Raw genomic sequence first — 27,899 nt, forward strand, 5'->3', positions numbered from 1 at the left:
GTTTTCCTTTCCAAATTTACACAAGCTACTGTGGATGTTTACTTTTGTGACAGGCTGGAATAGTGATAGGATGTTTGTCAGACATCACACCGTGGTTGCACGCTGTTTCAAAGAGCGTCTTGTGTCACATTCAGTAATGACACCCACACAGCACTGACGATGTTGGAGCACCTGAAGCTGTATAATGTGCAACAGCAGCAATCAAGCAATCTGCTGACTGCAGGTCTATCTGTCCTCCTTTAATTAGGTCACTGATTCATTTCACTTGCTATGATGCACACGAAACACAAAGCTCCTTGTTGGGGAAAACATGGGGCAAATTGGGATGGTTGTGCTAATTTGAATTGTTCTGCTTGATTAACTGAGGACTGACTTTCTTTGTTTGGAGCTGTTAACGTAACACAATATTTGGTTTAGATTTGGGTGGCTCCAATAACATTATCTTGGCCTGTAATGGGAGCAGCCTGCGATTTAAATAAGGGATCATATATTAAACATCTCAAGCTCACATTGAAGCCTCGAGATAATGAAAATAAACCTCGGCAGACAACATGATCCACTGCAGACAGACAATAACATACACATATACACGCTTGAATATTAAGACAAGCAGGCAGAAAATCAGCTCTGTAACTCGTGAGGTCTCTATTTCCATTGTCAAGGGTTATTAGAGACTCTAACTTCACACACTTGTGCCATTACTTCTGTTTAGTGGGCACATAGAACCTAAGGGCTGATTTCCACAGAACCATTTTAACAAGCATTTTAACACCTTTCCCAAAGAATTTGCAGTTCCTGGACTCCAGTCCTCGATTTAGCTAATTTATGCGTGGCAAGGTAAAGGTTTGTGTCAGAAAGCCTTGTAAATAAACAGAAGGTGCTCACAGAGACAACCAACCTTCCTGCATAAATAAATTGTCACTCTCGTAGCTTAAGCTGTGAAAAAAAAAACTAATCTTAATGCTTCAGTAATAATATTAAGTTTCATTGAAAGCAAGCTGTTGAGTTTCACTGCACGATTTCCTAATGCGGTGATGATTCACATTCTGAGTCTCAACCCCACTTTGTGTGCCGAGTTTAACCTAATTCAAAAGCCTTTTCCTGCGCTAGACGACATCTCTCTCCCCGTATTGAAATAATGAGGCCAGATCCTTGCCCGTCTTCCTCATCCACCTAAAGCACTCGGTCATGTGTTAACACATCCTTCCTCCTACCCTTCCCTTCCCTCAAAGAATAACCCTGGCTCCCCGCATTTTCCACCGTCGACTGGAGCGATCAGCTCAGTTCACCTCTCTTAATGTGTGAAACTTGCCTCCCATATCATTCAACCCTATTAGAGGTTCAGTCCATGCGAGAGGACTGGGCAGTTACTTTGCTACCTGATTAGATATATATGCTTGGGGAAGGGGAAAACCAGTAGTAGACGACTGGCTGTCAGATCTCAGGGTATTCACTGTCTCATTGCTCCTATGGCCTCGACTAGAATAGCCCTCCAGAGATAGATGTCTTACTCTGCCTAAATATGGAGCTGTTGGAAGGCTTTCTGCTCAAACTACCACAGCCTATTATCTGTCTGTATTTTGGGGCCGATTGGAGAAAATGTACATTGTCGGCCTGACTGCTCATGCCGTGTGTTAACTGGGCTGTTAGTGTGTGTGTGTGTGTGTGTGTGTGTGTGGGGGGGGGGGGTTGGTGCTGAAAGTGATACATGCTGTAATCCTGCTCACTGGTTATTGCATTGTTTAGCAGTATGTTGTAATCATACCATTAAACAATACCAGCTGGGATGCTGTATCAGCTGGTGGTTCTGAATTGGAGGTCAAATCACAAAAATCATGCTGCTGTAGCCCGCCGGCAATAAATCTAATAATCAGACTTGAAGCGATAATTTGAAAAACTGAATAGTTGTACTGACATAAAATTATATTTTGATAATCAAATCATTGTTTAAGTAATTTTTGGGGAAAAATGTCTAGCTTCTAAAATCAGAGATTTTTCAGCTTTTCTTACGTGATAGTTAATTCAATATCTTTGGGTTTTGGAGTGTTGATTGGACCAAACAAGCCCTTTGAAGATGTCACCTTGGGCTTTGGAAAGTGTTATGGAGATTTTTTAAAATCATTTTCTGACATTTTATAAACATAGTGATTAATCCATTAAAATAACAAGAAAATAACAAGCAGATTACTTGATAATGAAAATAACTATTAGTTGCTGTTCTACCACTACTACCACACTACTATTACTACTACTATTAACAACAACAACAACAATAATAATAATAATATAATAATAATACACTTCTGAAAACACAGCTACAAGTAGCAAAAGCAAAGCTGTTGAACAAGGTGCAAAGTCCTCAAAGGTTTGATTGCATCTCGTTTTAATCAAAGTTTTGTAACAGCCAAATTAAACAAGCCTAATGACCTCAGGTTGTGATCTGTTTCTCATGGGATAAAAATTATTGAGAAATCAATCAGTGTAAATCAATGCTGAAATTGCCCCCACAGCCGTTTACTTGGATATTAAAATCATGGTGATGGGGTGATGTCTTTTGCCTTTCCCCTACTGTGTGTCTCTACCTCTCCTGTCATAATAGTTCTAAAGAGAACAAATATTAAATAGTACGACCTGTCCGCTGGCTTTAAAATAATCTAAGCGTTATCCACAAGCTGATGACTTGTTCTTCTTCCTTCGAAACGATCAGTGTGAGGGTGTTAGCTGGGTAACACGGGTTAGCACAAGTTTTTTTTTTTTTTTTTAAAGTACAGGCTTTTATTCGTTTTTCTTTGACCAGTTGATGAGTCTCACTCTTTTATTTGTTTCTTAGGCAGCCTTGAATTTATTTCATGTCCAGCTTTTATGTTTGCCATCACTGACTTTTATTTATTGTGGATTTATTGGTTGCAAAACACCTTGTAATACTGTTTTGAAGAGGCCAGTATAAAATGAAGATGAAGGTTATTATTATGCCGTTCTGAGGTGGAGTGGGGAAGTTGTAAAAAGGTTAATTTGCCTCATTTTTATACAATTTGAGAAAGATGGCTATACACACCACCACTGATTTTTTTATACCACTCATCTTAACCTGTCTATCTGACAGGTTTGACTTAAACGTCTACAATTACCTTGTACATTTTTCAACAAACAAAAAACGACAAAAAGTCTGAGCTGTGGCACAGACTTTTTTTTTTGGGTGGGTGGGGCCTTTTTATGCCTCTATTAGATCAACAGAGAGACAGGAAAGTTGGGGGTGAGAGAGAGAGGGGATAACCTGCAGCAAAGGGTCGTGGGTTGGATTGGAACCCAGGCTGCTGCGGGAAGGACCGAGTCCTAATGGCACACGCTCTACCTGGTGAGCCACAGAGGCGCCCCGGGACAGACTTAAAAGTATTAAAGTTTGTGTTTATGTCTACAGGCTTATTCTGTTTCATTCTACAAATGGCCTTTACTATCAACACCTGATTTGTCTTTGAACTACATGTTTAAGCAGCTGCTTTCTACATTAGCTCCTGAATCCACAGTCCATTGTTCTTTTAAACCTCTCACTCGCTCAGTTGTTATGCCTCTTTCACAAAGAAAAAAAAACCCACTTGCCCTTCCAGTCAACACATCTCCTGTCCACGCTTCTCCTTTGTGCCCTTCACCTCCCTGCACCCCACTCAAAGTTGTCACCACTCAACAGAAACGCACACATGCACACACGTACATGCATTTCTTCCCACTGACACCCCAAACACACATCAGTGCAGTACACATCAATTACCACCCCTCTTTCTCATACACACACACACACATACACACACACACACACACACACACACACACACACACACACACACACACACAAGTTCGCACTTGTGTGCTAACACACACGTATAAGCTAACACAACCATAGAGAGCCACACAGACATGTCCTGCAGCGGTATATTTAGTGACACACACAGTGCCATTAGGGAGCTGAATGGAGAATCAGTGTACAAGGCCAGAGTGATTGTAAGAAGCTCACTCAAAGGTCTGCCGATTATTTTGGTCTCCGCAGGAAATCATTTACAATAGCACTAACCCCCCTCCTCTCCTCTTCCCAGTTCAATCCATTCAAACAGTGTGTTGCTGTGTGCGTTTGTGCGCTGTGCATATGCAAGTCTTAAGTCAGTCGCCACAGAATTGATGGGGAAATTCTTTGCTATGTTGTTTGTGCGGCTGACTATGGCGTGCTGAGGAGGCCTCGCTTGTTTAGAGAACGGGGTGCTTGGAAATGAGTCATACACAATGTGATGCAACACAGCGGAGCAGATTTGAATTATGGGGCAATGAACAATGAGGTCATCACAGGGCTGGGGGCACAAATCTCCCAGTGCTGTGGCATAACACAGCATTTCTTATCAATGGCGGAAACGACAGCATGGTATGAAAATGCAGTATTGTCTAAATGTTGCAAATAAAAGGGTTGACTTCAGCAACTGAGACAATGTAAGGGGAATTCTGGTTTGACTGCAATTGGTTTTTTTTTAAGTGCTGCTTACTTTACTCATTTTTCCATATCCTTGTCCTGTTCCAGTGTTTCCACGCCTCTTATATCCACCATACTGCATCCAATGATATTTTCCATATCTTTTTTTTCTTCAGCAGATTGTCCACAATCAGCGTCTGCTGTAATACCATCATCCCCAGGCCCCTCTTAAATTTCCTGCTTACTGGGCTTTTACTTTAACTGCATTACATACATCTTCCACTCCCTGTTCATCTGGTTCCTTTCAGCATAAACCAGGGTGAAAGATCTGACTCCAAGCACTTTGATGCGACTGGCTGTTTGATGGTAAATTAAAAAAATAATATTGTCATTTATTGTGCCTGTTCAGTGGCACAGCTGTGATCTTGATTGATATCGAATGCCATTTTCATTCCAAGTCTTTGAGAGTGAGAATATGTGCCAGGGAGTATTGATCTGCAGCTTAGTTGATGGTGCAGTATGATAGGCTGAAGGAGGGCGAGGATGACTAGATGGTCATGCTTGATGGAACAAAGATATTAACAGATATAGTAGTGATCAATGGCTTGATAATGTATGTTTACATCATTTGTGCTGTTTTGTGTTTTTTCCCCCCCTCGTATTATTGAGCCGACTACCCTTGTCTCAAGTGTAAATATAGCACCTTATGCTGCCTCAGGTTAAATCCCCTTTGACTGGCTGGTGAATAATTCTGTGTGAGAATGGGGCTCCAATCTGCTAGCTTACTTTAGCACATTCACAAGACGTGACTCTAAAATAAACGGCATTGTTTAGTCTCTGCCGAGGACATTACAACTCATTTGAGATAAAAGCACCATGCCCCTTTGGCATGTATCAGCACCCGTCAATTTGTTCCTGACGTACCTTTCACATTTTGCAATAAAACCATTTTACCACCTCTGTGTTTTGCAAGGGAGCCTGATAGTGTCACACCAAGACAGATGAGTACCACACTGGCCTGTGGGCCTGCAGCAATAACTTACACGGACCACGTGTCTGTTTTCTAACCATGTGAGAAATTGTATGCGTGTTCTCCTGCGGTGTGCTTACGTGCGTTTTGAACACTCGGAGGGTATATGTATGATAGATGAGATGGCCTCCATCAAGATGAGAGCAAAGAGGGTATTGGTCCAAGGCCTTTATTGTAGAGTAAGAGTGAGCTGAGGCAAGTCTTTGATAAATGATATTTGATATTTCGAAACCAATCTTTGTGTAATACCAATGTCGGGCAATTACTGTAAGCTATTTTTATGGTTAGAATTGGCGTGTGTGTCTTTTTCTTTGGGTGTGTGCGCGTGTATTTGTGTGCACCCATGTATTGAAACATCTCATTGTCCAGGGTTGAGTACAGATGATTACAGTTCAATGGTTCACAATAACCGGGCAAATCAACTAGTTTTTTTGTTTCATCATGCACACCTCCCTTCCTCATCCCCTCTCTCTTTCTCTCTCCTATTCTTTCAAAGATGTATGTGGGGCACATAGACAAGAGCCTTTAATTTTACGCCTGGATAGACCATATACACTATTGCTCCATATTCTTCATGCTTATATCGAATCTGTCGAAGCCGAGGGGGGGAGGATTGTGGTTTTAAAATGAACATATAGGGGACCCCACCCGCACATTGCTTCATTTGGAAGTGCCATAAATCTCCAGCAGCAGGCTTCAACACATTTTCTGGTGTGTTATGGTGCAAACTGTTGTCTAAGGCATAATTACAAAGGGTAATACATAAAAAACCATCATGAAAGCATTCTGTAGAGTCATCCTAATTACATACAGCGGGCTCATGAGTAATGGGAGTGACACGGGACATCAATACAACCACTGCCTCTCATAATAGAAAACACCATTGTTTTACTGTGAGAAAATGGTCTGCATCTATCATGTGAAATCTACTCCTATTTTGTTTTCTTCAGGAAGACACTGAGCCCGGATATTTAAAAAAACAACTCTTCCTTCTCCTCATCACGTCCAACCATTGTTCCATCAGACTAAGGCACTCACTCGTTGAAAACCCACTCGGCCAGAGCCCCTCCTTACCTCTTAGTGAAAGCTCTAGGCATTGACCATTTCCCCAGCTAAATCTATCTATCTATCTGTCTGTCTGTCTGTTTGTCATCTTCTTCTTCTTTGCTCCTCTGCTGGTTGCTGTCAGAGGAGCCCTCTCTCCTTCATTTGATCAAAATATTGCCTCTCTCCCCTTGTATGTGCTCAAATCATAGCCCTCTCTCAAAATGGGATTCAGATAATACGGTTGCTGAAAAATGGACTATAGTAGTGACGACCTAAAATTACGCAATGGGCCCATGTAGATGCAGCTGATTCACTGAAAATTGAGATATCTGTTGATATCAATATAGACATAATTCATAACGTGACATAGCAACAGCAGCAGCAACAACAGCAACTACAAAAACACTTTTCAGTGTTTCCACTATATACACTTTGCAGAGATGCAGTCCTGCTATGGACTTCTGGCTGAGCTCAAGGCGGGCCAGACCTGCTTGGTTCAATCGATTCTCCAAACTAACCCACTGCTTAAGCAAGTGAAAAAATGAAGTTTCGTACAGAGGTTGGAACGATACACAGGTTAACCAGGTTCCGATGCTAATGACCATTAGCGATGCAGTGTAGAAAACATTCAGCTGTATGTACTCATCTTAGCTGGTGCTTTCGGTGGTACTTCATATCTGCTGTAACTAATTAATGTTAATTTTGTCAGTAACTTATCGTCGGGCCTAAAGTAAACTTTGCCGTTGTTGTTTCGTGTGCTCTCTTACGCTGTTTGTCGAAGACAGTTTGTGAGGGAAGAAGCTACACTTTGTGACAGCACTGATACGGTGGTGGGGTAGTGCCCCTGATGCTGGAAAAAATCCTAGAACAAACACTGCCTTTAGAGAAAGAATTGTGTCCTGCTAGTGTACTTTTTCACCATAGTTACTCATAGTTTCATAGTATACTGGTAGTAGGTGATTCTGCAAATACCCAGATTACATTCAGTGGCCACATGTTTTTAATGTTTAGTGCCAATATTTTCAAAAAGAAACTTCTCTGAAATATTGCAACTATTGTATGATTAAAGTTGGAAAAGGATGTTTTCACGGCAGATATAAACTAAAAAAATTATCATTCCCCACCCCAACCTCCAAAATAAAGGGCACACTGCTTCCTGCACTGAATTTTAGTGCTACAATAGATCATGAAATATGGAATCGTCAAATATGAATGCAATTTCTAGGGATAATGGGCTGATGTGGCTATAGGCAAAATGTAACAAAAAAATTTTTTTCATCCAATTGCAGTTTTCCAGACTGGAAAGCTGTTGACCTGTGGCTTCTGATTGCTGAAAAGAGAACAAAATTAGGATTTAATGGAGAATTCCTCTTCAGGGTAGAACAAAGCGATGGTGCACCACTGATGTATGCATGGGCTTTTGCGATGGGCTGCATCTTTAATCTTATCTTTCCCCTTTCTCACTTGTTCACATAAATGAGTCCTAATGAAAAATCTCATTCCACACCTAGTTCCACTCCTTATACAAACTTGTTCCTTCACCACCATCGCCTCTGCATCCAAACGTGTTTCTTTCCCACCTCTCCTCGTCCATTCCTCATTCATTGATCCCTTTATTGTTGACCAGCTCCATGTGAATAATGTATACCGTGTTTTGAGAGAGCTAAGCGAGACATGAATGAAGGTGCTGTATAGGTGGGGGAGCTTAGTGCCTAACTTATTTTTCGCCGGTGCTCGGTTGCCTCTGGCAATTCTCCTGCATTATAGCGCATTCATATACATATAACACTGGGAGTATACACCCATCCACATGCACGCACATGAATACATGCAAACACATGCATGTACACAAACACAGTACAGTGAAAACATCTTTTGTTGCAGTCTCTGCCCACCCAACCATAGAGATATTGCTCACAGCCTCCTGTACTGGCTAATAGACCCAATTACTGCACAGCACTGCCTGAGAGCTTCACAGAGGTCCAGGCTCTGACACTCTGTATAGATGTGTGTGTGTGCGTGTGTGTGCGCGTGTGTGTATTACAGTATGTTGATGCACTTGTTTTTGTGCGCCTGTGAAAATCTTGCACGGCACGCAGAGATGCTGGAACTGAAAATTCAGGGCCAAACAGATATATGCTGTTTCCTCTGCCCCATCAGCCCTCCCAGTAAACAGCAAAAAAAAACACAGACACACACACACAACTACAGCTTGCATGCCGGGAGGCGCACGCACAAACCCATGTGCAATGTCAGTCACAATACAGACACTCACATTGAGATTGACCCCGGTGAGATGAGGCTGCAAAGTTTACCCTCAAGAGAAGTAGGTTGGGGAGGAGGGTGGAGGATGTGTTGGGGGCGAAGAGAGAGCTAGACGGAAAGAGAGAGAGAGAGAGGGAGAGAGAGAGAGAGAGAAAGAGACAAGGGAGACAGAAAGGGTCTTCCCAAAACAGAAAATAGAAAAGAGAGCCAGAGAGAGATATTGTGAAAAAAAATACATAGTGATGGAAAACAGGAGGAGATGCAGAGGGAGATTGGGAAACGAGACAAGGCACAGATAGAAAAAGATATAAGACACATTCTAACTGTGAATAACTGCCACTCTGCATTCTAGTAACAGAGCTAACAATTTCCCTTTCTGAAAAGTGTCTGTGGCATTTGGCTGTGAAATGCCACCCATATAAACCAGTTATCATGGCATGAGAGAGCTTTTTAGCTGTAAACTGCCAGCAAGCACAGAGATAGACTATTATAGACTTTGATACCCTGACACTTAAGAGGTCATTATGAAGCAGAGCGTGCGCACACACACACACACACACACACACACACACACACACACACACACACACACACACACACACATACACAAAGACATACACATACACACACAAACACATGTGTATGTGCACACACAGACACACAAACACTAAACAAGCAATCATGAGCGAAAATGGCTTGTGAACTGTCTGGTTCTTGTGTTTGAGTGGGTTATGGCTATTCACACAATCTGGAGGGGGCCATTATTCACATTGCACCCCACATTCACTACATATTATGGCTATCTGTCTCTATTGTGAAAAATGACAGGGAATTCGGTTCACTGAGCTCAAATAACCCCACCCTTCTCCTTGTCTGTGTTTTTTGTCTCTCTCTCTCTCTCTCTCTCTTCGACTCTATGTCACTCCCTGTTGCTCTCTCTTCTCTCTCTCTGTCTGTCTGTCCAGGACTAGGACGTCCAGCTGCCATTGAGATGTGATTCTCTCGGACTTCATTTCACTTTGAGAAAGCAAAGCACATTATAACAGGTAAGAAAATGTGTGCCCGCATGTGTGGGTGCAGGTTTGAATACACACCATCTTGGACCATAAAAATTAAAAATATTTAACCAGGGATGTTGACTCAGAATGCATTCCTATTTACAGCAGTCTTATTTAGGCCTGGGAAAGAGTCACGCAAATATATACACACACCTGGTGTGCTGTTTTTTTTTGCCGACGCTACAGTGTGCATTATGCTTTTTAGAACCCAAATATGACCCAGCGTTCTCCCTGGAGATCTCAGGGTTCCATCTGTGCCAGGAAGTGCTCTAATTGGCCCGACAAATGTGTCCTCTCAAACTGCTAATCCAATCAGATATGACCCATCGAGCTTCAAAAAGAATACCAAAGAGCATGCAATATGCAATGAACACAACAAGATGTAGAATAGAATAGAAAAGAATAGTATAGGTAGTGTATGAAACAAATATTGAATTAATTGCAATCCGCTTGCTGCTCCATGAACGAATCAACAGGAGTTTAACCACAAACTCAGACCTTCATTTGCCCATGAAGCCACTCACTGCAACTTATTTACAGTGTATTTACAAGCTGAGCTGGGCCTGTAAAATGTCGAATTTACGAGCTCCTTTTTAATTAGAAATACTGTCTCCTAGAGTTGGGCTGATGAATTGCACATTCAGTTTATTGACAATGGGAGAGGTGCAGTTCCTGGCTATTGACAGCTGGTCAAAGTATCACAGCAGACATCAGTTTTTCACTTAGAGGAGAAATATGTTGCACCTTTGCTGTATAAAAACCCTGAGGCTATTTTCATGTAGGATCCTATTCTTTATTGATTGAATTTGCTGGGAGTAATGTAAATTAGGGTGTACTCTCTCTCTCTTTCTGTATGGTTTGTCAGCTTGCTGTAGTTTATTAAGTTTTATATATATAAAGGACAAGGTCATTTTTACTCAAGTGTCCTTTCACTTGAATAAAACCTTAAAAGAAATACACAAAGAAATGTGAGGGACAAGTAATTTCAAAATATTTGGTTGGAGATTTTACAACAAAAGTTGTGTCAGTGTGGTTGACTAATACTTTTTTGGTTTAATCTTGAATTTTTTTTATTTTTTCATCCATATTCTTATTTTACTATAAATACCAATTAGCATTTGGAAGGTTCTGTCTCAGGTAATCTTCTTAATGTAGACTGCCATATGGGACAAAGTCAAACTGGTGTATCAAGTAAAAAGAAAGAGAACAAATAAACTTAAAATAAAATATGAATAAAATGAAAAAAGAGGAGTGAGTATTCCAACTTTTTATAAACTCCAAAGCATTGTAAATGTTAAAATAAAATAATAGGGTATGCTTTTACCCTCATTAAAAAAAAACTGTAGTTGCAGTTAAGGTTAGAGTAAATCTCCAGGAAATAATGTAAGTCAATGTAACGTCGTCTGAAGTCACAGAGACACGACTGTGTGTGTGTGTGTGTGTGTGTGTGTGTGTGTGTGTGAGCTTCTATGGCAATTTTAATGTCCTTCCTGTCCAGTGTGTGTCACCCTTCATGCTTTCCTTCCTTGACTCTGATATGACTCTGAATACTTGCTTTGAAATCTAATTCTGTGATATCAAGGCTGCATTTTGTCTTTATTTCTCTGAAACAATGGCTGAATAGAAAGAACAACAGGAAAGGGGACATGTCATTCTTCGTATGGGGGATGTGCTTTTTTCTCTGAATGAAACAGGTGTTTCCCACTCCACATGCACAAATACACAACCTTCATTTATCACATTACTAATGACAGCGCCGATTGAAATACAATCTGGATCAGTTTCATTGGTTAAACAATGATTACATGTAAAGTGAGTCTCACCACAGTGAATTACACATATGCGTGGAGAGATAAGAAGAGAAACACTGGACATGGTGCATTCATTAGACATATAACTGAAAGCTCGGTGTGAGACTGAATTGAAGAAAAGCTACTTTTAAACAAGGTTATCCTCTTGTGAAACTATCATTGCGTAAAGTGGTGAAAAAATGTTTGATTTTCTGTCTCTTTGACAAAGGCCAGGATAAAAAAAGAGATATTTTAAATATAAAATAAATAATGATTAAAATACTGAATGATTAATTGTCCAGTCATAGCAGCCCTTGCAGAAATTACACTTTTGTCACACACTTACACACATATGCATGTGCGCGCACACACACACACACACACACACACACACACACACACACACACACACACACACACACACACACCCTCCCATGCTCCCCTGTTGCCACCACAATGAATACAAGCTTATTGTCTTATAATGTGACCTTTGCCTTGAGTTGAGAGGCCTTTGTCCTAAGACAATAGAGTCCATATTGTAAACCATGCCAGTCAATGGCGTCCTCACAGCTGCCAGAGAATGGGTGCAGATTGTCCAGGGGCCAAGTTGAAGGCTTTGAGGCAGGCACTTGTGGCGTGTGTGTGTGTGAGTGAGTGTGTGTTTGTTTGTGCTTGTGTTTTGTCAGTACTGTTTGTGTATGTAAGATGCAAGCCTGTTTCCCAGAATCAGCAGATGGGCCTGTGCAATTAGATTCAGCCATCTTCCCTTGTGTGCACACATGTACGCGTGCACACACACACACACACACACACACACACACACACACACACACACACACAACACACACACACACACACACACACACACACACACCCTCCCATGCTCCCCTGTTGCCACCACAATGAATACAAGCTTATTGTCTTATAATGTGACCTTTGCCTTGAGTTGAGAGGCCTTTGTCCTAAGACAATAGAGTCCATATTGTAAACCATGCCAGTCAATGGCGTCCTCACAGCTGCCAGAGAATGGGTGCAGATTGTCCAGGGGCCAAGTTGAAGGCTTTGAGGCAGGCACTTGTGGCGTGTGTGTGTGTGAGTGAGTGTGTGTTTGTTTGTGCTTGTGTTTTGTCAGTACTGTTTGTGTATGTAAGATGCAAGCCTGTTTCCCAGAATCAGCAGATGGGCCTGTGCAATTAGATTCAGCCATCTTCCCTTGTGTGCACACATGTACGCGTGCACACACACACACACACACACACACACACACACACACACACACACACACACACACACACACAAACACACGCAAACCCACACAGCCACACACATGCACACACAAACACACCCAGGACTGAGCATGAAGCAGATGTCTCTGAAACACTAGACCTGACAGATACTGTAATGGAGGAGGAAACTGAAGAATGAGAATAGAGTTGCTAAGGCAACCACTAAACATCACTCAAAAAGTTTAACTATTATCTATCTACTATCTGTCTATCTATCTAGTAAAGATGGGCAATAAAATAATAATATAATCCTGACTTTCAATAAAATGATGATGATGATAGTGTTTGAGTAAATTAATAAATAAAAAGGGATAAATAAAGTATCTATCTATCTATTATTCTGAACAAGCTGTAATTTTAAAACAACAAGATTACATATTTAGGTTTTTGTTTTGCCCATATGAAGAGTTCTTATCTCATCTATTGGATCACAGTTAATTGCTTTCCCATTCACATGACAGGAAAGGTAGTCTCCAAGTGTGATTATTTTTGTGCTGTTGTTCAACAAATGTCTGCTCTCCAGGTTAATGATTCCAAACATGTCGTAATTATAAACAGATATCAGTGATTAAATCTTTTGTTTTACATATAATTTTGCCATGTTGTCAAGGCTTAATGCATGCAAGCAGCAGCTAGGCACAGTTTCCTGTAAGGCTGGAAATTCATAATATTTTATTGATAGCAATGCCATTATCGATTCTGCTTATTACTGATCAATTTTCAGTGAGAAAAAATAGGCCTACACAGGGTTTGACCAGTATGCCCAGCTATTCAACATTTTAAATTCAATATTTAATCAATAGTCAGTGTCAATCCATCTTGCATTAGTCCAGAATTATAACTAAAACTTGACTGAGGAACTTGATAATCACCATCTTATTTTAAAATGATGTGCACCATATATTGTGTGGACTGGGCCCACTGGTTTCTGCTGGAAAGCGCGAGCTTCATTTAGTGCACGCGCATGTGTACGCGTGTTCATGCGCAATGTGGTTATCTTTTCCGACCTGCAGTTTAGAAACAGCGTTGCCTGTTGGCGGTCAGTGTAACTTTTGCCAGGCACTAAGTCACAGAACAGCCCTGCAAGTAACAGGTAAGCAAGACACAGGCGGCCCAAGAGGCTCACTGCCAGGCTGGTTTAGCGGGGCAGACAGACTAGAGAGAGATGCACTGCAAGCTAGCACCTAACGTTAGCTTACTGTTGCTGATATCAAACGTGGAGAGAGGAGAGCAAGTTTACCTGTTTATTGTTCCCGGAATGCACTCTCATGGCGTTTTTGTCTCCTTCCGTGACCAATAGGAAAGTTCCACTTCACTCTCTCATCAAAGATGTAAACATTGACACCGGCTCTCACATGAGTGGGATTCAGGAACGTTTTGTGCTTTGCATAGGCTTACGCAACTTGCGTACTGAGCGTATAGGCCCACGCGGCATCGAAGTAAATTAAAAATTATAAATAGGCTAAATAGAGAATTAATCATAAATATTGTGATAATTTCTAACGTTTTATAGACAAAGTATCTATCTATCTATCTAAAAAAAAATGGTACAATTCACTACTCATAAACAGAGGCAGAAGACTGACTATCTCACTTCACCATCTCCACATTTAGCCTCACTGGTCATGTATTGACCTGCAGTAACAGATAGGCTCAGAGGAAATGAGCTTGTGACTGAAAGGTCACAGTTTAAAATCTGAGTAGTACAGTAGCTGTGAAAACCCTGGCAGTTTAAATCCCTCAACAACTGCCATCAGGGCTGTGACCTCTGGGCACTTAACCTTTAAATGTTCCAGTGGAGCAGCTCAGTGCCCAATAGTGCGAGACTGTGTGGCTGCGCTGCGCAGCTCCCAGGTGTGACAGTGTTAATGTGGGAGTGTGGTCCGGTCTTCCTTCCTCTCAGCTACTCCCCCTCAGCCATTCATGCAAACATGAATGTCTTCTTTCTTAGTCAATGAGCCACGCCAAATAAGGCTTATGACTTGATAGCTTACAAATTGTGTGGCATTTTCGGTTATTATTCTAGCTTTGAGTGGTAACGATTTCATTGCTAATTTGGTGTAGTGTCAGTGACAGTCAGGATAAATTCTGTTGATCTTTGCTGTTTATTGTTGATATATGATATTTGACCGTGTCTGCTGCCTGGTGGCTCAGTATCCTGTTGACTGTGCTAAAGATACCTGTCTGTCCCTTGTGCTCTTCTTTTTCCCTCCTAAGATCGAGACAGGGCACCAGGGGAGCAAACACACAAACCTACATGCACACCTTTTCGAACACACATGCACACTGACGTAAATGCAAGGCTCACATGTACACCACTTATAAACACATATAAAATACATTGCCTGAGTGCAGTGGTACCCCCCCCCCGACACACAGCCTCCACACACACACACACACACACACACACACACATATTTCAACAGGGAATAGCCCATAGAGATGCTCTTTGTCAACAACTTGGAAGAAAGCAGCTATTTAGGGCCACTGTATTCCTGGAAGGATAAGCCATCTTATTTGTGTGAAACAAAACAAGTTATGGCAGTTACTATCACTCTCTCTTCCCTACTGTGTCCTCTCCTGTTCGAAGTGTTCTGCTTATGAACCGGTGCTAATTGTGTAAAGCTGACTATATTGTGAATGTAGATTTCCAGCGGGCTTGGTGTGATGATTAGCAGATGCACTCACAGATGTTTTCCCTCCATGTGTCTGTTTACCAGTTCAATTGTCCCTATCGCACACTGTAGAGATTTGTTGTTCTATTTGGGTGCTTCGACATAGATTCCAACAAAAACACTAGTTAGTGAAGTATTACATGCTTGTGTTAACTCCATTCTTGCTGGCACTAGAAAATCAGATAAGGTTTTCATGATACATTTGGGAGCATGAAAATTTTAAAAACACTACAAATGTCAAAACTTAAATAGACTCCTTTTCACTTGGTCACATATTTCAGTGTTACAGTATTGTGAACGCTTGTATGTTGCTGTGGCAATTTCTTTGATAATGCTTTTGGGTTTTCACTTCTCAGTAAAGAAACTTACAAATAAATGAGTCTCTCCTATCCAGTATCAGCGAGGACCAAATTTGAATGTGCTCTCTGTATGTATTTTTGACTATGATATAGTGAGGAAAGAAGCAGACCCCTCAGGCATCCACATGTAACCCTCAAATTCAGCTCATGTTTTCGGAATCCAGATTTCCAGATTTACTACAATCCTGAAGGGGAATCAATGTTAAAGACCTCTAGCTACAACCTGAATATGAAATCTGAGCAGCATAAGTTACATTTTTGATTAAATATTTCTGACTGACACAATTAAGCATTGATGAAACAAGTGGTGTAATACTTTGCACACCCCAGTTTTTCTTTATTTGGACTTTGTAACTTTATAAAACTAAAATATTTTCCTATTATTTCTCTACCGTAATTCTACAGTATCATAATATGAAATATATTATTTATCATTGTAAAATAATTTTGTTAAAAAACTTATTTAAAGCATCAAATTGTGCAAAATGTCATGGCGATCAGTATACAGTGGTAAGGAAGACCCTTTTAGGTATTATTACAATAGTATTAAAGTAACCATTACACATAGGCTACTGTATATAAAATATGGCGTATTACATGTGTCTCAGCACCACATGCAGAAAACAATAAACATTCAAAAATCTATTACCGAATGGAGATACACAGTCACTGTTGTGGTCCACCCACTGCTCCTTTGAAACACTGTATTTCCAATGCATATGCCCTCGCTGGTTTGTTGATTGGAATACATCAGCACACCAGGGATATGAAACTGCAATAAGATCCAGACCTCTACCCTGCGTGATTTGAATATGAAATGATTAGATTATTGATTTTGGTTATTTGGGTCTCCTGCCCAGAGGGGTGATATTGTGGCAGCGCAATCACTATAGCTGACATTTAGCACTGTGTTTACCTTTGCTGTCTCCATTGATTGCTTCAAAATCACCACCCATACATCCTGCTGGAGCTCATTGTATCATCAGTTTCATGCTATTTCAGAAAAGTGATGGATACAGCTTATCAAAAATGCAATAGTTGTGGTCTGTGCTGGCGCAGAAAATAACCACATTGCCTTGCAATCACTGAACAGTGGTTCTTACAGGCTTGCATTTGAAGCACCATTTGAATACCATTATAAAGATAGTGGATGCAATGCATTTTGGGGTTGAACTGCTTTAAAATATGTCTTAAACATGCGTTTGATAACACAGGAACTATAGAGTATTTACAGCTTTCGCCATAAGACCGACGAGGGTTTGAACTTAAATTCAATGATATGCCAAACCATTTTTACCTTGCAAGTTGAAAACTACAGCTCAGCCACAGCCCAGCAGGGAACAGTAATAAGTCCTGATTTTTATGTATTAATGTTCCAGGTACATTTCTTGTACTGAATAACCACCGCTGCGCCACTTCAATCCCAGTAAACTTTGAAGAAAATCTCGTCTTCAGTTTAGATTTTCGATTGTGTTTCTGGAGAGAAGTGAAAATGTAATATCTAACTAAAGTGTTTGCTGACAAATACTCCCATATCGCTGTGGACATCTGTCATGAGACATTTTACACACATCATTGCTCTCAGCAGCACAGACGTCAAAGTGACTAAAAAAGACTGTAGTTTTACTGTTATTCTACTATATCTGTGAAGGGAATATTTCTTTTTTGTGTCCACCAGCATATTTTCTTACGCGGGAGGCAAGGTGACAGTCTGCAAATGAATGTACTCTCCTCTCCGATAGATCTGTCTGTATTTCCAGTGCCATTTTCTCAGCAGTTAGACAATCCAGCGTTAAGTGCCTCCTTTTATATTTATATACCAGTGTTGGTACTTATGCATTATTAAATTATGAACAGGGCCCAGTAAGCGCCCCAGAAAGGCCTTTTTGAATAAATATTTCAAGACTCTGATATACACAGTTCATATCTGCTCTGTAATGCAGGAAGCAATGTCTTATGCAGAAATCCCTTTTTTTTTTCCTTAACTGAATCAGTGAATTTACATTCGGACAGAGTTTTTGAACTTCAATTTGCTGATTCTGAACAAATCTTTTTGTTTGCATGTGTGTTTATTCTGGAAAAGTATTGAGATCTATCCAGCATTTGGATAGGAAGAAAAACATACTGCCTTTGTAGGAATCTCATTATCTAAGTCCTGGAAAGTCTTTTATGTGAGGATATTTTGAAATGGAGAACAATAGGTGTAGAAGACCTGACAACGGCAAAGATTTTTAATCTTCTTTAGAAAGCAACAGAGGGAGCTGGATTGACAGGGTGCATGATAGAGTGGACAGAGGTTGCACCGTGAGAGAAAAGGTAGAATTAAAGAAAAAGGCAGCAAGAGGGAATAGTGGTTGAAAGCAGAGAAGTAAACAAGACTGGATGGAGGATAACCAAAGGGGGTGGAAATAAATGGAGGAAGTGAACGGAAGTGAAGAAAATAATTGATAAATGGACGAAAAAGCTCAAAAATAAGAGCACATTTGAGCATTTGAGTGTATTCCTCTGCTAAGTGAGCCTGGGCCTTTCACAAGGGTTTAAATCTAGGCCACGAGTGTTGTATCTTGCCTGTTTGTCTCCCTCCTCTTTAATGCAGCATCATTCATTGCTGAGGTGGCTGTTCTCTGTACTGTACAGCACAACTTTCTCCCTTCTCTCTCTCGCTATTTCTCTCTCTCTTTCTCTCCCTTTCTCACAAACACAAACACACACACACACACACACATACACACACAAACTTTGCCTCTCTCCGCCTCTGGCTTTAAGGCATGGCTTTGACGGATTCATTGTGACAGTACTGGGTTTAGAGCACAGTGACAGAGGAAGAGAGGGAGATGGCGATGGGGGAGAGAAAGGGTGGTATGAAGGAGAAGACAGATGAATCAAAGGGAGGAAAACAACAGCGGTGGCAGTGGAATCAACATCACTGCATCTCTAGTTGACATAATTGATTGTATCAGGCAGTTTTGTAAACCATTAACTTCCCCCTTATGGGTTACCCAGCTGCACTGACATGCAGAACGGAAAGGCTGCACATGTGTGTGGAAATGTATGACTATATGCTTATTTGTGAATTTGCATGTTGTTTGTTTTGTACATTCATTTATTTATTTATATTTTGCTTTGTAGCCAGCCAAGGATACGTGAATGAATCAACCCACTCTAGTCTTACAAGACAAATGTTGGTCAGGCATGAGGAGTAATGAGGAATTTGCTACAATAACATTTGCTGTATGTTGCTATACTGCATAACAATGTCAGACAACAGTAACTACAAAATCAGAAGTTTAGGAAAAGGAATATGAAGTTATGTGGGAGCTAAAAGAATAAAGTAATTGTCAGATGACATCAGATACTATACTGACAAGCTTAATTGCATCTTAGCTAGGCTACTGAGCTTTTAACAGGAGTTTATTTGTTGTTACTTTTTTTCTTCATTATGACTACATTTGGTTACTGTCATATCTGCCATATTTATGTTGTATAACAGCCCAATAACTAAAAGGTAGTAAGTTGATTTTCAATGTCAGGAAACACGTAGACAAGAGTTATTTAAATAAATATAAGTAAGTTATTAGGTTAAGAAAAGAGACTGTAGACTACTCCATGTTTGGCCCATCTAAAGTATATCTTAGCTAGGCTAGTTAGCTTTTAGCAGGACTAGTTTATCTGTTCATCTTTTCCTCATTTATGAATAGGCTAAGTCTACTGCCTTTATTCAAGTGGTATAACTGATCCAATGTTAAGAGTACTTTTTTCTCCATTGTGATTTAGCTACTGCAGTATCTGCCATTTATTTAGTAGCCTATAACAAACCCTATTACTACAATGTTGGAGCATCAATGATTTTTCAGTGACAGGAAACGGATATGAAAGGGTCTGTAATTTAGTTTTAGATAAGGTTAGCTGTAAATGCAATCCAGCTGGCCTTAACTTGCCAGAGTGCATTCACTACAAATTGGTTTTACCTGTCATCTTGCAGGTTGAGTTTTTGTAAATTGTGCACTACAGCGTAATGATTTTTATATGGCAAAACAGTTGTCAGAAAGTCAGATTATAGTTGCAGCTCAATTCTGACCAAATATGTAGCAAGTCACTGTGTTTTGACTATATCGGGCAGTGTGTTTTTGAGTTGTGCTATTTCAATTTCATACATATTTGTCCTGTTATGTGCAACAGTTGATCTTTTTTAGACCCTGTCCTATGGGTCTTTAGGTTTTATTTCATGAATCTATGTCTTAAATGGTACAGATGGACATAGATGAAAAAGATAAATGCCTTAGGTTATTAACTTGCTTTAAGATTCTCCTCAACTCACTCTGATCACTTTTGACACTCCCTCTCTCTCGCTGGCTCCTGCCTGCCATCCTCTCAGTCCCCATCCCTCTGTCACTCCTCCTTTATCCCATCTTTCCATCTCTATCTTCCTCAGCCTTTTTCCTTCCTGACCTCATCCATGTATCTCCTCCTTCATCTTCTTCCCCCCCTCTCATATTCTTCATCTTCTGTTCTCTCCCCACCCCTCCCCTCTCCTCTACTTCTCCTCCTTGCTTCATTCTTCCTCGCACATCTCCGCCTTAGCACGTCTGGTCTCATGAGGGAGGGAAGGCGTGTAGAGTTGATTAGACTGGAGCATTAGAAAGTTCAGAGCAGAACAAGTGTGGTGTCTAGCCCGCCAGGCGGTGAGGAATCAAAACGGCAGTGCCTTACAGACGAGGTCATCGGCGGTGGATTTTCAGGGTGGTTTCGGTGCATCGGATTTCTGGGAGCGTCCTCAGAGCAGCCAGAGGCAGCCATGCGGAAACTGCAGTGGTCCGGTCAAAGCCGGAGCCTCCCCAGACTCAATTTTCTGACGGGCATAGAATGTCTAACATGGAGGGAGAGGATGAGGTGCTCAGCCCAGAGCTTTGAACTATTTTGAGTGAAAATGATTTTAAAGGGATACATCTTTTTAAAATGAAATGTACAAGAGTCTCATGCTAAATGCAAAGCAGGGCAAATGCAACCTCGCTCTGCTCTGTCACAGTCTATTACCCATGATCGTATCATTGTAAAACAGAATAAAGGCTTGATTAAATTATAAAAAAAATATCTTGTAAATCTTAATGTGAATAAGAATTAAAACCAACAAAGAGTGGGATTACAAAAATCAATCTTTACAGTACATAGAGAGTACACAGTGCTAAACATTTTTCACTTACGACTTTAAATTGAGACCACAATGACCGAAACATGTCACACTGATGTGGGGGTGACCTATACCTTTAAGGCTACACTCCAGCACTCTGCAGTTATTTGCTGTGAGGCCACACAAAGGATTTACAACCAGCCCTGTATGAAATAAATTGCCAGCCAGGCCACTTGTCTTCAGGGCACGATGTGCACGATGAATTGTGCACATTCCTACAGTGAACCAGCCCCTCACCCACCTCCTCCCACACACGTGTTTGTGTGTGTGCTCTCGCGTGTGTGTTTATACTGTACATGTTAGAAAATAGCCAGTGGGAGCAGCCATACTGCATCTGGCTACACCAGCCAAATGTATAGATTCAGAATGAGAGGAACAAGCTGACATGGCTGTTTGTCTTGTTGAGTTAAGATTTGGTCAGCGCAAACATGTGACATTGACTCATTATTAATTGTGATTTTAATGTGGTTTGAGCAGGCTTATATGTGAACCCTCCCCAAATCACCCCAGTCACACGCAACAGTATGGATACATGTTGTGGTCCACATGTCAAGACATTCATGTGGTTGGGAGCTGACAGTATGTTTTCCCTGAGCTTCTGGTCACACCGAGGGTCCACTCGCTGCTAATCAGTATCTTAGGCTTCATCAGCACAGGGCAATTATGAGGGCGGGCTTTCCATTCAAAATCACTTATGGTGTGATGCATGTCGCATTTGTATGTGTGTATCTTTTGCATTGTGCGTACTTGCTGTGAATGTGTGTACATGCACTTGTCTGCACGTGCGTGTGTGTGATTGTGTCTTATGTCTCTCATTATAGGCCACAACCCAGACTCCCACCAGTTCCTATCCTGATTAGTCATCTCTTCAGCTCCACACTGCCAAATTAGCTACCTGAATTTTTGTGTTTATGTGTGTGTGTGTATGTGTATGTGTGTGTGTGTGTGTGTGTGTGTGTGTGTGTGTGTGTGTGTGTGTGTGTGCATGTGTGTGCGGTCACTCTAATCAAAATTCTCCTAGCCTGTCTACCTGTGCTGATGATAATTTGCCATACTACCCATACCCACCCACGCACTCACACACACAGCCTTGCTCCAAACCTCTCCATCACCCCCCCCCCCCCACACACACACACACACATACACACACTCTCACACACACACACACACACACACACACCACACACACACACACACGCACACGCACAAACACAAGCCCTCCCTCACACACACACAGAAATGGTCCATGGTGGTTAAACCTACCCTAGCAAGCCAACTGGAGGTAATTTACCGTAGCTTGGCGGACACATGCCATTTTACTGAACATGGTGCATGGCCCCCTGAGCTTTGTTCCGCTCAGACTTCTCTCCAACAGAGCAAAGAATGAACAACTGAAGAGACTAAAAGAGAGGGAAGAAAAGAACAGGTGAAGAAAAACTAAATGAAGAAAAATGGCAAGGGAAAAAAAAGCATGTTTAAGCGGCCAAGCTTCTTCCTGTGTAATTATAACCTACTGCACAACAAATTGGTATGATATATATATATATATATATATATATATAGATCATTTTGAAGGTATATGCATCAGTGTATTATTATTTTTTGGACAAACACATCAAATGCTTCCTGATGGTATTTTGTCAACAAATATTTTAACAAATATTTTCTTCAGATTGAGGGGTTTTACTAATGATGAGCATGTTTGTTTTGAAAACTGTCAAAACTGAACAATCCCTCCTGGTTTGCTTCCACTCTAATTAGGGAGAACATGTACATACAGTTACACATGGACAACAAAATACTACAATTTGTGTGGCAATTACACTTTTCAGCTATTTTATTCAGCTAAAACTACAATTAACTACGTTGACAGCTTTTCCTAATGTTACTTAAACACACACACGCACACACACACGCCCTCATAGTATTCTTTTAGGGTAGACTACAAACCCAGCATGGACACATTTGAGACTCTCTGCCTGGAGGCTGAGGGAGTAGGGCATCTGGTCTCCTAGTGATAAGCATGTGTGTATGTGTGAATGCGTGTGCGTGTGCGTGTGCGCGTGATGTGCGTTGACAAGGTAGCCCAGTCCGGTCAGCACTCATTAGTGAAAGAGAGAATCCCCGAATGAGGAGTGCTGTGACAGGCAGGACTCTCGTTAAGGGACTGTACACACACACACACACACCACACACCACACACACACACACACACACACACACACACACACACACACACACACACACACACACACACATAGGGTCAGGCTGCCTCGGTGCACAGAATCAGCCCAACATCAATTAGTTCATGGATGCATGCAATATAGTCTGTGAGTGTAGTGGTCCCAGCAACAGCTCTGTTAATGCCGACCCTGTTGGAAATGAAGATTCAGGGCAGGAAAATAAAGGACAGTGAAACCAAGTCACTTGTGCATGCAACACTACTGGGGAGCAGATTGTCCTAGTGGTGCACTAAATAATAGGTTCCTGTTGAGAAGTCAATGAGATCAAACTAATCTAATTTAAATTGGAACGGGTTTTTTTGTCATAGATAACCTGAAATAAACAAAAATTTGATGTATGTTTATACTTCTGGAAACATTAATAGACATCTACTGAGCAGATATAACTGGGGCAGAGATGGATAGAAACAGCAGGTAAATCAAAGGACTTGGATCCAGGGGCGGCTATTTGTTTTGGTCTGATCCTGCTTATTAGTTGATGTTTTGCTCAGTTTTATGCAGATGCTTCTTATCTGCCAGGCAGGATCTCCACTGAGATACAACTAGCTCAGGATAGGAAATACTGAGTTCATTTAAAATATATGACTCAATTATTTCATCATTTTAACAGTGAGTGGATTCAGACGGGGCATATGATGTTTGCCAAACCTTATGTGCACGATCAACTGATGAATACGGTGTGTAAACACATCACATATGTTCTGATAATTAGCACCATTACTGCCTGTTTATTCATAATATATTAACCAATAAACACATTAAGACAATGAAAAGCGCCATTTTAGAGAAACAAGGAAATGCTCTGGGCGATCATGCATTGTGGGCTCTGTCGATGGAACATATTTTTACGTCATTATCTGAACATATGGGAGTATGCAGCGCTCCTGAATTATGAACATAAATTGAGTGATTGGAGTTTGCATTAGTCCTGGACTGCTCAAGGCTGTCACACAACTATTGTCTGTGACGGCACTGTGGAGCGTGGTGGAAATGAGAGGGTTAACTAACTGATAGGTAAGATGGTGCTGGAGCATACGGTGTGATGGAATAGCTTTTGAATTATGGAACAGTGGAATGCTGTGGCTGGTGGCGTCCGGCCATATGTCAGTGTATCCCTCCTGTGTCTAGCTGGGGACAGCTGGTCAGATTGCTCATGTTCAACCGAGTTAGGGACCAATCAATCAAAATGGGGCAGCTTGTTGAGTTGTTTAATCGGGGGCAAGAATAAAGCATGGGACTCTATTGTGATTCTATCACTTTAGTGCCATTAGGGATTTGTCAGGAACTGTTAGCAGATATGAAATCACTCTCTAGTCTCACCACCTGATATTTTGAAAGTTGAATATAAAATCTTTCTCTGTTGGTTCTGTTTTATTTTGCTTAACAAAACTGCTCTGCCATTTTGACCATCACTTTATTGGAAAAATAGAGCTTGGAATCAAGAGACCAGCCTGGTTAAATAGAGGTCACATAAAAATGAAAAATGTCTGCTTCGGCAGCTGTGCAGCATCTCCATGATGTTTCCCACATCCATGGGTCAGTGTTACATTTTTCATCTCGTGAAAAGAAATGGTAGATAAAACACGCATTCCTCCCTTTCAGCCGATGACCTGTGCAGACTTGTGGAATGGAAAATGTATAGATTTGTGTCGGTGAATCAGAAGTTGTCTTTTGAGTAAGAACCAAAAGAATTGTCTATTCAGAAATAAAAAATGAAATATTATCGAAGTCCAGAAAAAATTAAGTGACTAGATATAATGTTTGACTATTTTATGCTGGAATTCAAATATAATTTCCTCCTACAATGGCTCAGATGTTGGTAAAATTAATCTATATCTGTGTTTTTTTTATCACAGTAATTTTAAAGTAATTGTCAATTTCAAGGATTTATATTGACGTCCCAAAAAGAACAGAGTCCCCCAGATGACTGCACAGTCTGTTCCCAGGGATTTGGATTCTGCAGTGTGCATGTGCCTCTGGGTATATCTGTCTATCTGTCCTGTCTACAGCATGAGGCTTTTTGTCACTGTGCATGTTCACAAGATGCATTATACATATGTAGTGCATCTGTGGTGGTTATAAAAGGTCTGACAGTTTCTGTACATAAAAAAATAAATAAATCTGGTATTCTTGTAACAGTAGTTGTAGCTATCCAAAAATATCTAAGGCAGAGACTGTGCCAAAGCAGCTATTTGCCTTCACAGCATGGCATGACGGAGATAGCTGGCTATTGTCTTAGTCTCTGCTGGGCCAAAATGATATGGTCACACTGATCAATAGTCTCTGTTACACATGATGTATTTCCCATGGCTCTGGCTGTCTGCTTCACTCCATCTGTCCCCGACTGTCGCAAATTTCTGCAGCCTCTCTCTCTCTCAGTCAGACATACACACGCATACGTGCATGCTCGCACGCACGCACGCACAGACACACACAAGGCCTGTTTATTTTGAGCTTGGCTTGAGTTCCCTTGAGAACAGTGGAACATTTAGGCACAAAATAAGGCTGCTGTAACTTTTGACCTGCTCCTATGAAAAATTATGTTTACTTGACATCAACTAGGATGATTACGCAATTACCACAGACTTAAAAATATGTACAGACACACAGGAAATTGGTAAAGAGCCAGGACTTTAAAAAAAAGTGAATTTGGGACTGTAGGAAGAAAGTGATTGAATTAGTTGTTGGATGAGCAAGTGGGCGCGTGATTGAACAATGCTGGTCAGCTTAATCAGTTTAGAAAAAGGATGGAGAAATGATGCTTACCAGTCCGTCACTGCTGTAACTAATCTCAGAGACCATCCTCTTATTAATTGTTTATCGCTGATAGACCATGAAATGAACAATTAGATTGGAACATCAATACATTTCACACTTTGATGCTGATGTGGAATACCAAGTGAAGTGAATCCTAATACAGACAGCAGCATCATTATGCAAACATTAAGCTCCATTATATTGTGTTTGTCTGTTTTTATTTTCATCAAGGTCAACATTTAGCGTTTAGTCTTGCATTTCCTTCATAGATTTGTTGTTTATGGATTATTTGGCATATGGTACATTGTCTTGTGAAACATGCCTTCGTGTTTCCTGGTTTTGTTAAGTGTTTCATATACAATATCACCTCACTGTTATTCCAGCTGTATTGCTGCTGTAAAATCAGAACAACTCTCGACTCCTGTAGAAACAGCTACAACACAATGCATCATTTGAGGCCTATACAACTTAATAATGGAGGAGAATGAACTACTTAGTTGTGTCTCAAACAAATGCGTATGGAATAAGAAATAGTTCCACAACTGTTGTGAGTTACATACTGGACAATGTTTGCCATTTAGCAGTGTGTACACATGAATTTTAAGGGATCAGGGATCAGCTGCCTCCGCAAATCCACAAAACAATTTCCTCTTCATATTCTTAGTATTCCAGAAAGTTGGCTCATATTGTATTAGGCAAGAGTTCTTATAGGGTTTTGATAACAACCATCTGAGTTACTGTTTTGCCTCTTTATCATGCAGTGCTCTCTGTATTTCTCCCAGTATTGTTTAAGGTAATTATTGATCACTGTCTCGTCCTAGGAAGCTGCAGTGACCTAAGTAGAGTGCTGTTAGTTAAAACATCAATCTGCCATAAGTAAACGGAGTAAGAGAGCATCAGGGAAATCTTTTCCTTTGCTGCATAAACTTCTGCCACCGCAAGAGCAGTTTGTTGTTTAAGCAGTGTATCAGTAATGATCTGAAGGCCTTTGATTGTTGGAGAGAGAATATTTAAGAATACTTAATACACATGCAGTGTTAGAGAAAGCTGCTGTTTGGTCACTGTTGTAGCAGAACACATGGCACACAGAAAACAATTAATTGTGAAATTTTGATTTATTAGCACATAGAATGAATCAATGGTGGATGTAGTATGTGTTTGTTACAGACAGTATGGACAAGTATAATGAGTATATGTGTACCGTATGCAGATACTGTATGTCCAGTGCATAGAGATAAGGCATTTTAAACTTGTTTAGATATGGCACCCAAGTGAGCAAATCCTATGTGTGTGTGTTTTTTTTGGCAGGCCTGTATGGTGTCAGGAACACTGAGCTGTGAGAGAAACAGCTCACCACAAGACCGTCTGGGCTCAGCAGGAAGTACCTCCATATTTACTTCCAAGTCAACCTCAGACGTCATGTGGATCAGATGCCTGCTCTTCGTCTCGACCTTGTGTGCTCCAATTGCCATCGGTAAGCTACAAGTCCACACACACATTAACATCCAGGACAGTGTAAATGCAGCCTAGACTCGAAACCTTTTTTTTTTTTTTTTTTTTGATGCTGTGTCACAGAGTCTAAAATTTTTAGGCGGAATTTAACATATTGTGTTTTAAAATGCAGCCAAAGGTTTAGAGCTATTTACTGACCATTAAGTGCTAGCTTAACGTTAGCCCTGGTGACTGCATGCAGCACTCCTGTCCTCGCAGTGAAGCTGCACAGAATTCACAGAAGATTTTTTAACATG

General features: G+C 40.8%; 1 protein-coding gene across 11 annotated transcripts in view; it reads left to right on the forward strand.

Annotated features, from left to right (window-relative positions):
* The window catches only part of adgrl3.1 (adhesion G protein-coupled receptor L3.1), a 112,807-nt gene that overhangs the window by 2,358 nt on the left and 82,550 nt on the right, over nt 1-27,899 (forward strand). For all 11 annotated transcript variants that reach the window (XM_056371405.1, XM_056371404.1, XM_056371406.1 and 8 more), the window contains exons 2-3: nt 9,761-9,841; nt 27,460-27,625. In XM_056371405.1, the coding sequence (XP_056227380.1) occupies nt 27,466-27,625 (160 nt within the window). In that variant the 5' untranslated portion in view covers nt 9,761-9,841; nt 27,460-27,465. The remainder of the gene's footprint in view (nt 1-9,760; nt 9,842-27,459; nt 27,626-27,899) is intronic.

The sequence above is a fragment of the Seriola aureovittata genome, chromosome 3 (genome assembly GCF_021018895.1).
Source record: "Seriola aureovittata isolate HTS-2021-v1 ecotype China chromosome 3, ASM2101889v1, whole genome shotgun sequence".
Lineage (NCBI taxonomy): Eukaryota > Metazoa > Chordata > Actinopteri > Carangiformes > Carangidae > Seriola > Seriola aureovittata.